At 39.2% G+C, this 11,585-nt stretch overlaps 1 protein-coding gene across 5 annotated transcripts in view; it reads right to left on the reverse strand.

Moving 5' to 3' along the window:
• LOC106881212 (condensin-2 complex subunit G2) overlaps positions 1–11,585 on the reverse strand; it is a 99,824-nt gene that overhangs the window by 70,202 nt on the left and 18,037 nt on the right. For all 5 annotated transcript variants that reach the window (XM_014931518.1, XM_052967267.1, XM_052967266.1 and 2 more), the window contains 2 exons: positions 3,256–3,426; positions 2,930–3,046 (listed from right to left, as the gene is read on the reverse strand). In XM_014931518.1, coding sequence (XP_014787004.1) covers positions 2,930–3,046; positions 3,256–3,426 — 288 coding nt within the window. The remainder of the gene's footprint in view (positions 1–2,929; positions 3,047–3,255; positions 3,427–11,585) is intronic.

Consider the following 11,585-nt stretch of genomic DNA (forward strand, 5'->3'; position numbering starts at 1 on the left):
CAATGAGGAAACTAGTGATAGATGAGTGGTTAGTGAGAGCTGTGCAAGCCATGTACAGAGATGCTGTCAGTAAGGTGAGGGTTGGCAACAAGTATAGTGAAGAATTCTGGGTAGAGGTAGGGGTCCACCAAGGTTCAGTCCTCAGCCCCATCCTATTTATCATAGTCCTCCAGGCAATAACAGGGGAATTCAAGACGGAATGCCCCTGGGAGCTCCTCTATGCTGTTACCTTGCACTAATTGCTGAGTCACTATCAGAACTAGAGAAGTTTCAGGTGTGGAAGCAAGGACTAGAATTGAAAGGCCTTAGAGTCAACCTAGCTAAAACCAAAGTCCTAATAAGTAGGAAGGTAGACAAAACACAAACCCCTTCAGGTAGATGGCCCTGCTCGATCTGTAGAAAAGGCGTAGGTAGAAACTCCATAAGATGTACCCAGTGTAATCTATGGACACATAAGAGATGCAGCAATATCAACTAGCAAGATAGTTTTTGTATGTGGCAGATGCTCAGGAGCAATAAACACTGTAAATGTGCAGAAAACAACCTTTGCCACATTCCAGGGAGAAAAACTAGATGTAGTTGATAGCTTCCGTTACCTAGGTGACCAAGTTTGTAGCGGGGGAGGGTGTGCTGAAAGTGTAGCTGCTAGAATAAGAATAGCCTGGGCAAAGTTTAGAGAGCTCTTACCTCTGCTGGTGACAAGGGGCCTCTCACTCAGAGTAAAAGGCAGACTGTATGACACATGTGTACAAACAGCCATGCTACATGGCAGTGAAACATGGGTCTTGACTGCTGAGGACATGCGTAAGCTTGCAAGAAACGAAGCCAATATGCTCCGATGGATGTGTAATGTCAGTGTGCATACTTGTCAATGTGTAAGTACCTTGAGAGAAAAGTTAGACCTAAGAAGCATCAGTTGTGGTGTGCAAGAGAGACAATTGCGCTGGTATGGACATGTGGCAAGAATGAGGATAGCTGTGTGAAAAAGTGCGACACCCTAGCAGTTGAGGGAACCTGTGGAAGAGGTAGACCTAGGAAGACCTGGGATGAGGTGGTGAAGCATGACCTTCGAACTTTAGGCCTCACCCAGGCAATGACCAGTGACTGGGACCTTTGGAAACATGCAGTACGTGAGAAGACCCGGCAAGGCAAGTGAGAGCATAATCTGTGACCTCTACTAGAAGTGTAGCCAGCTCACTAATTCGTATCTTACTTCATTGGACACTAAAAACCCTGCTTGCGAAGACCTGTTGAGGTAAGTGAATTTGGAATTTGAAATTTGAAATCTGAAATTGAAATCGAACCGAATCTGACGACTGGCACCCATGCCAACCTCTCCTTCATTGGACACTAAACTCTACTTGCGAAGACCTGTTGGGGCAAGTGTAATCGTAATTAAACCATACTCGATGACCGGCACCTGTACCAGTGGAGCACTAACAGCAATGTCTGAGTGTGTTCATTGCCAGAGCACCATTTGAGCATAATCATTACCTGCGTTGCCTTCTAGCACTTGTGCTGGCGGCACATTAGAAAATCATTAAAGCGAGGTCGTTGCCAGTGCTGCTGGAATGGCTCCCGTGCAGGTGGCATGTAAAAAACACCTTTTTAAGCGTGGCCGTTGCCAGTACCGTGTGACTGGCCCTCGTGCCGGTGGCACGTAAAAGCACCCACTACACTCTCGGAGTGGTTGGCATTAGGAAGGGCAACCAGCTGTAGAAACACTGCCAGATCAGATTGGCGCCTGGTGCAGCCTTCTGGCTTGCCAGTCCTCAGTCAAATCGTCCAACCCATGCTAGCACGGAAAGCGGACGTTAAACGACGACGATGATGATGATGATGATGATATACAAACATACGTATGATGGGTTACTTTCAGTTTCAGTCTGCAAAAGTCACTCAGTCTTTGGTTGGCCTGAAACTATAGCAGAAGGCACTTAACCCAAGGAGCCATATAGTGAGAAGTACCCAAAACCACATGGTTAGAAAGCAAACTTCTGAATCAGACATGCCTTATCCATAAGATGCTTGAATAATCATTGATCAGTTAATCCAAATATATTTCAACTATATATGGCAAAATGTAAGTCCTAACATTATATTTGGTTGTGGAAACATAGATGATATACTAAAATATCATTGAAGTTTGGTATTAAGTATATGTAGCCATAAATGTTAAACATAGTCGAGCATGTAACAGAACAAAAGAAGATATCTAAATTCATAAATATAATGCAGTATAATGTAACAAAGTATACTTTCAGACAACAAACTTGCAGATAAAATCATAAGCACGCATGTTGGTCCATTTGTTTGGTTAAACCGGGATGCTAGAAAATGTCTAACCTTACATTTGATAATATAAAAAAGTGAAATTTTAAAAAAAACACCAAGAATACCAAATGTTTTATTGCATAAAAGCTGCTATAAATGATGTGGAAATGTGCAACCTGAATCTCTTCTAATACAGTGAATAAGCCATGAACTTGCAACACGAGTTAACAGCAGATAAAGAAATAAAATTACCTGCTGCCCTTTAAGCTGGTATTCCTTAGGTCTACTTGAAATCCAGTTTCACTGCACTTACCTTAATTAATTTACTGATTCCTACTTATTTATTAAGGTACTAGTGACTAGTAGTAGTTCAGCTCAAGCTCTTCTTTATAAATTCACTTAAACCCTGATAGCGAAATATTTTGTTGTCTTGTGGGTGATATTTGATGAGTGTATCCTTCCTTATAAAATTTTATTCATTGGCTGTCATGAAAATTTCTCAGTGACAAATTGACAAATATTTTATAACTGTTCTCAAAGATTTTTTTTTTTTTTTGATCATTTTTAAAGAAAATTACACTACTTGATCTATGTCAATGAGAAAATACAAAGAAGCATATTGCTTCTATTAAAGATATCAAACAAAAATAGTTACCCCAACATAAAGCAAGAGATTTATTCGAATATAAAGATAATATGCTGCTTGCAAGAAAGTATCATCTGCACATTGCAACCTTTTCAAGCCAACAGTCAAGCGTTGTTCTAATAAATTCTGGAAATAAAATATATATTCGATTAAAATTATTTTCAGTAAAAATTATAGTTTTATGAATATCACACATTCTAAGAGGTCTTATACCAAATCAATCAATTAATAGAACATACATTAAAATGTTACAAAAATAATTTATCTAACTGATTTACAAAGAAATTTACAAACATAACTTTTAAGGACATAAATTCAAACATTAAATAACTTACCAGCACAAATTTGAGTTGCTCCAGGATACCAATAATATTTGACTGATATTTATTGAGGAGAAGCGCACGGCAATTCGGCTGCTCTATAACAAATAGCAAGAATTTCAAAGCCAGAATAGGTTTTGGAATTACTTCTTCTCGAAATCGTACCTGTTGATTTCTTTTAGATTGCTGAAGAGAAAACAAATCAAATAAAAAATGACAAAATTTTTTCCAATTGAATGTATAGCACATAATTCAATAGCTCTTTCCTTCAAAAACAAAATTGCATCCATCTCCTCATACACTGCCTGTATGGTGCTACGTTGGATATATCATTAACTTGTTTCTGTTTAATAATACTAAATACCATAATCATTTAACATCCATTTTCCATGCTGGCATGGGTTGGATGATTTCACAGGAAATGGCAAAACAAAGAGCTGCATTGAGTTCTAGCATCAGCTTTGGCATGTTTTCTATGGCTGGATACCCTTCCTAACACCAACTACTTTACAGTGTGTACTGGGTGCATTTTTTGTGCAACTGATATTAGTAAGGTTGCCAAGTAAGTTGCTACACAGAAAAGAATGGTAAGAAGAAATTTTATAAAAGATACTTTCTGCAGCGACACTACATAATCATCTGTACAAAGTTCTGAACATATGCTGAGTAGTACAGCACACTTATCTAACAGCCATTATGCTGTACCAAGTAATATTCTGGATCATTAAACTCTTTGAGATTTTTTCCAATGAATCACCAACTTCCTTTACATTCAGAAGTTGAAGACATTTGCAACAGCACTAAATCCAAAGGATCTAAAAAGTCAAAACAGTGCCTCTTCTAAATCCTAACACAATTAAATAAAAAAACTTTATATTCATAACTATATATAAATATCAATTGGATGTCATCATCATCATCATCATTTAACGTCCGCTTTCCATGATAGCATGGGTTGGAGGACTGGTGGAACCCGAAGGCTACACCAGGCTCCAATTTGATTTGGCAGAGTTTCTACAGCTGGATGCCCTTCCTAACACCAACCACTCCGAGAGTGTAGTAGGTGCTTTTACGTGTCACTGGCACGAAGGCTAGTCAGGCGATACTGGCAACGGCAACGATCTCGCTCGAAAGTCCTTACGTATGCCACGGGCACAAGTACCAGAAAGGCGACGCTGGGCACAGGTGCCATCCCGATTTCGTTTTCACTTGCCCCAATGAGTCTTCGCAAGTTGAGTTTCATGTCCAATGAAGGAGACGACGTTGGCATGGGTGTCAGTCGTCGAATTTACTTTGGTTTTGATTTCACTTGCCTCAACAAGTCTTCGCAAGCGGAGTTTAGTGTCCAATGAAGGAAAGGTACGCATAAGTGGGTTGGCTACACCCCTGGCAGAGGCCTTGGATTTAGGTCTCACTTGGCTTGCTGGGTCTTCTCACACACAGCATATTTCCAAAGGTCTCGGTCAGAAGTCATTGCCTCGGTGAGGCCCAATGTTCGAAGGTCTTGCCTCACCACCTCATCCCAGGTCTTCCTGGGCCTACCTCTTCCACAGGTTCCCTCGACTGCTAGGGTGTGGCACTTTTTCACACAGCTATCCTCGTCCATTCTCGCCACATGACCATACCAACGCAATCGTCTCTCTTGCACACCACAACTGATGCTTCTTAGGCTCTCTGACAAGAATCAAGTTTCATACAACAGTTACATGAAGATTACCTTTGAAGAAATTCAGTGGAATAATGCAGCATTTATTTTAAAAACTGAGATTCTTGTTAGTTAATGAGACATAAAAATGATTTCATAACCAACAGGTCAACTGTCAAAATTGTCACACCATACCAAAAGGTTCAATAAGCTGTTGCACATTGTGCATATCAGAGAATATAACTTAACTCAGAAGGATAATGAATTGAAAAGGTCTGAGCTGATCTCCAAATGTCCCCACCAAAACATGTTACAATGCCCATTAGATGACACTTCACAACACAGAACTACTGGATGTATCTTACACACACACACATTGTTAAATAATGACTTAGGGAAGTACGCAATAAAGATATTGAGTGCAATACTTTATGCAGACCAATCTAGTGGCCTGTTACTCTGGATTTCCCACAATATGCAGCTGCTTCTTCACACAAGTCAGACTGAACAAAAAGATAAACCCTATCATTTTAATGGTAGAAATACTTAGGAGCTAAAAAGTGTGTATAAAAAGTGGTAGTAGTTCTTCCTAAGGCTTGAAATTTTGAAGTGTGCGGGATTACTTCATTACTTTGACTTCAGTTCTCAACTGGAAATTATTGATCCTGAAAAGATGAAAGGCAAAGTCAACCTAGGCAGTATTTGAACACAGGGTGTGAAACCAGAAACACCATTAAGTATTTTGTCCAGTGTGCTAATGATTCTACCAGCTCCCTGCCTTTCTGATAATAATATGATAATCCCTTCTACTTTAAGTAGAAGGCCTGAAATTTAGGGGGAGCGGGTAGTCAATGATATCAACCCCAGTGATGAAAAGTTGCTGAGGTTGACTTTGCCTCTCAGAATATAAAGATGGGTAAAATACCACCAAGCATTTTGGAAGTTACTGAAAGGGATAATTGCAATGGTAGTTATTGACAGGTATAGTTGTGAATAAGATGTCCAAACAATTGGATGCGAAAAATATTCTTCCTGATGAACAGAAGAGTGGTAAACAAAAATGTAGAAGTACCAAAGATCATTTGCTAATTGTTGAGACAGTACTAAAAGACTGCAAAAGGTAAATTAATCTGGCAATGACATGAATCAACTACCATAGGGTGTATGATTTGATCCCCACTCATGGATTAGAGACAGGAATTCAAGACAGGATGCCCCTGGGAGCTCCTCTATGCTGATGACCTTGCGCTAATTGCTGAGTCACTATCAGAACTAGAGGAGAAGTTTCAGGTGTGGAAGCAAGGACTAGAATTGAAGGGCCTTAGAGTCAACCTAGCTAAAACCAGTCCTAATAAGTAGGAAGGTAGACAAAACACAGTTCAGTGCTCTCTGATCTTATCACCAAGTATCTTTCATAAGTTTCCAACAGTATTATGGTCAGGGTTCTGAGCTGGACAACACATCACAGTAATGTTTTCAGCTTCAAACACCTTCTTAGCTATCAGGGCAGTTTCTTGCATAAAGATTGGCTAACAAGTTGGAGATGACCTCATAGCTAACACAACATGTTGCAGAACAATGATTTTGTATATGGCTGCATTCAAATCACCATGAAACTGGATCAAAGGCACAACATCTGCTGCAGAAATCATTCCCCATATCATAAAACCTCCACCTCCAAACTTCACTGATTTCTTCAAGCATTTAGGGAGCAATGTTTCATCTTTGCAATGTTTCGCATGCTGTCTTCCATCTGACTCAACCACACTGAACTTGCTTTCATCACTGAAGAATACTCCCAACCAGCTGTCATCTGTCCAAAGTACATGCTCATTGGCAAAGACAACCCTTGCCTTTCAGTTTGCCATATCAGTAAGAGGCTTAATGGCAGGGAACAGGCATGAAGTCCATTTATTCCATGCTGTATGTCATAGTAAGGTTAAGAAATCCAATTCCATCTCCTCATTTCTTTCGTTACCCACTATCTTATCCAAATGTTCTATTGTTTCCTCTACTGTAGCCCTATTTCTTGAAGATTTCACCTCTCTCTCTCTCTGTTTTGTTACCCACTATATTTTTACTTGCCCATACTATGTCTGTATCCTTGCTTTCCCATGTTGATTGTTAATTAGCGGCTTTCGCTTTGCTTGTAGATATGTTACACCATCTTTAGCTAGGGAATAGGGCATCCATATTGTTTCATCCTTCGTGTTGTGCCCTCCCATCCCAAAGCCACCACCTGTACTGGAAGTCTTCTTCCTAGCACCTCTAATGTTTACCTATACGGAACACTTCCCCTCCATACCTATCTAGTATCTATCTCCCAGTAAACAGTGATTGTGAAGTGAATAAAATGACAGTGAAGTGTATACAGGTTGAAACCTATGTATATGTCTACGATATCTGCCAAATGCACACGCGCTTTCTTTTCAAATGCAAAATGCTGTCCCTCGTTCATGAGTCTCACCAGCCCACTTAATTTTGGCACATTGAAAGGTAGGTCTGGTGAGATTGTTGAGATGCTTGAATGGAGGTGTGTAGATTTGTGTTGCATCCAAGATGCTAAGGTGGAGACAAAGTTCTGCTAGGTTCCTCACAGTGATGGAGTTGGGGGCATGGGTATACTCCTTGCTGGGAAATGGGTTGATAAGGTAATTGAGGTACTCAGAGTCAGTAATAGACTACTTAAGCTTAGACTAGTGCTGCAATATCGATTACAATTACAGAGGTATCAAAATGTTAGATCAGGAAATGAAAGTCAGAGAGAGGACCAGAGCCCAACTAATTAGGGAAAGTGTTAGTTTAGATGAGATGCAGTTTGGGTCTGTGCCGAGAAGAACCACAGATGCAATATTTCTGGTAAGACAGCTGCAGGAGAAATACCTAGCCAAAGATAAACCTCTGTACTTGGTTGTTGTTGACTTGGAGAAAGCCTTTAACAGGCTTCCCTGATTACCTGGTGGGCAATGCAGAAACTAGGGATAGATGAGTGGTTGGTGAGAGCTGTACAAGCCATGTACAAGGAAGCTGTCAGTAAGGTGTTGGCAACGAGTATAGTGAAAAATTTCAGGCAGAAGTAGGGGTTCACTAAGTCCTCAGCCTCCACTTTAAGACAGGCTGTGCCTGGGAGCTCCTTTATGCTGATGACCTTGCTCTTATAGCTGAATCACTACCAGAACTATAGTGGAAGCAAGGTCTAGAATCGAAGGGCCTTAGTTTTAGTAAGTAGGAAGGTGGACAAATCACAAATCCCTTCGGGTAAACAGCCCTGCTTAATCTGTAGAAAAGGAGTAGGTAGAAACTCCATAAAGTGTAGCCGGTGTAAACTATTAACAACATAAAAGGTACAGCAATATGAGAGGAAGGTTAACAGGGAAGATAGTTTTTGTGTGTGGAAGGTGCACAGGTAAAATAAACACCAAAAATATACAGAATATACATTCCATCACATGCCAGGAAGTAAAACTAAAAGTAGTTGATAGTTTCTGTTACTTAGGTGACCAACTTAGTAGCTGGGGTGGATGCTCTGAGAACATAGCTGCTAGAATAAGAATAGGTGGGGCAAAGTTCAGAGAGCTCCTACTTCTGCTGGTAATAAGAGGTCTCTCCCTCAGAATAAAAGGCAGATTGTATGATGCCTGTGTGCGAACAACAATGCTACACAGCAGTAAAACATGGACTGTGACTGCTGAGGACATGCACAGGCTTGTAAGAAATTGAGCTAGTATACTCCACTGGATGTGTAATGTCAGTGTGCAAGCACGACAGAGTGTAAGCATCCTGAGAGAAAAGTTGGACATAAGAAACATCAGATGTGGTGGGCAAGAGAGACAACCGCACTGGTATGGTCATGTGATGTGTATGGATGAGGACAGCTGTGTGAAGAAGTGTCGACAAGCAATTGAGACCTTTAGCAATATGCTGTGCTTGAAAAGAGCCATCAAGCCAAGTGAGATGGTAGTCGTGGCCAATGCCAGTGTTGCATAACTGGCCCATTAAAAGCACCCTTCAATCATTAGGCGATATGCTGAGCTTGTGAAGACCTGTCAAACTGAATGAAATCATAGTCATGGCCAATGCTAGTGTAACATGACTGGCACCCGTGCTGGTGGCACATAAAAGCACTGTTCGAGTGTTGGGCCTCATGGAGGCAGTGAAAGAAGACCAAGGTCTTTGGCAATTTACTGTGCTTGAGTTGACCTGTCAAGTCAAGTGAGACCTTAGTCTTGGCCGATGCCAGTGTCAGGTCAATGGCACCCATGCCAGTGGCATGTAAAAAGCACCCATTAAACTCTCAGAGTGGTTGGCGTTAGGAATGGCATCCAACCGTAGAAACCTTGTGAAATCAGATTGGAACCCAGGGCAGCCTCCTGGCTTACCAGTTTTCATTTAAGCTGTCCAACCTGTGCCAGCATGGGAAGCAACGTTAAATGAGGATGATGATGATGATGAATCATTTCCTACAATATTTTTTGTAATAATGAACATACTTTGAAGTATATACAGTAGAAATCTCATTCAGAAAAATCAAGTAGAAATTTAAATATCTTTAATTTTTATTTTCATTTTCTAATTTTGGCTACCACTGTATATATATACATACACAATTATCTAAATATATATATATATATATATATATATATATATATATAATCCTTTGTCTCTTTGTCTCTTCCCAATGTATTCTCAAACGGCTCATCCAAATCACATCAAATTTTACATGGTAATATTATCAATGAGTGCCAACATGTAATTTTTTGAAGATTAAAACAATGCAACGTTGGCACTGGTTCTGTATTACGTGTCAAAACTCAAAGCATAAAAGTGAAATAATAACATCTTATATTGTAATGTGATATATTGTTTCACTTTTATACTTTTAATTCTAACAATGACATCACATTGTGTATCTGTCAGTGAATGTATGCATGAGTGTATGTCTCAGTGTGTGTGTTTTTCCACATTAGGTACATTATCAAACACACTATATCTTTCACTTTTATATTTTTACTTTTTTAATTCTCACCACCACCACTACCACCACGTATGACTGTATGAGTGTGTAAATGACTCAGTGTGTGTCTCATTCTACATTAGGTATGTTATTAAACACACTGTATGTATGTGAGGGCTGGTTAACCATGACGACGACGTCACATTTTGTATATGACTGTAACTGTCTGTGAATGTATGTGTGAGTGTATGAGTGTATATATGTCTCTCTGTGTTAGGTACATTATTAAACACACTATAAGTTTCACTGTTATACTTTTAATTTTAATTCTAACCACCACCACTACATTACATTTTGTATATGACTGTGTATCTGTCTGTGAAAGTATGTGAGTGTGTGAGAGTATGAGTGTGTATATGTCTCACAGTGTGTGTGTCTTTCCACATTAGGTACGTTATTAAACAAACTGTATGTATGTGAGGGCTGGTCAGTGTCAATACCAAATTTTATTTTCATTTCGATCAAGACAATATAACACTTCATAGAGATAATCTTTCTATGTGCAGAGATGTACTTACATAGCAAGTGACATGATCCGAGATCATGTGCTTGGAACATATATGTACACAACTTTTGACGGAGTAACAGTTATCAGTACATAAACATAGACATACACACATGCAGACGCGTCTACACCCATGCATACATACATACATACGTATATGCATGTGCATTTACACATATACATACATACATAAACACATATATATCATAAACTAAATGTTATTTCTCAGATGCAACACAAAGTTTTATCAGTGAATAGGTCGCAGTTTCAAAGCAACAAAAATGTTTTGACACAAATGAAATTTAAATGTTGAAGTGAAACTAACGGACTTTGTGTGTTCTTGAAAGGCTTACAAACATCTTCCACACTGCCCTCTTTCTATTGTCAACAGGACATTTTATACCATGATGACAATGGCATCACATTTTGTATATGACTGTGTATCTGTCTGTGAGTGTATGTGTATAAGTGTATAAGTGGGTATATATCTCATAGTGTGTGTGTGTATGTGTGTCTTTCCATGTTAGGTACGTTATTAAACATACACACGCATCTACACTTACATATACATAGTGATGACTCTTTTTACTGGTTTACTTATTTCAGTCATTTGACTGTGGCCATGCTGGAGCACCGCCTTTAATCGAGCAAATCGACCCCAGGACTTATTCTTTGTAAGCCTAGTACTTATTCTATCAGTCTTTTTTTCCAAGCCACTAATGCTTACACCTTCCCTTTCCTTAAATGTGAAAGGTTGATTGCCCCCTTATACTTTGAACCACTATATAAGGGACAAATAAAATCAGAGACAGTTAGAATTCAACCTAGAATTAATTAGTAGCCTGCTAGCCTTGGCTATGTCAAGATGGATTTTTATGTATTCTTCTTCCCACTTAGATTTTAAATGTTGCCACAATAGTAATATGTCCATTCTGCTGTAATTTTCTATATTCTTGTGCAGCTGAAATTTGCTCTGCACTTTGCATTTAATGTAATGCTCGCATTACTTAAATAAATGGAGTAGCATGAAACGTGCGTACTGCAATAACCTTTAAAATTCATGTTTTTTTTTATTTTTGATCACCTTGTTTTTTGGAATTGTTTGGATAATACCATACTATATTCTGGTGCCTAAACTTAAGTGCCACATTCAATTTTGAATCTAAATCTTTTATATGTGT

Source organism: Octopus bimaculoides, chromosome 4, assembly GCF_001194135.2.
Source record: "Octopus bimaculoides isolate UCB-OBI-ISO-001 chromosome 4, ASM119413v2, whole genome shotgun sequence".
NCBI classification, from domain to species: domain Eukaryota; kingdom Metazoa; phylum Mollusca; class Cephalopoda; order Octopoda; family Octopodidae; genus Octopus; species Octopus bimaculoides.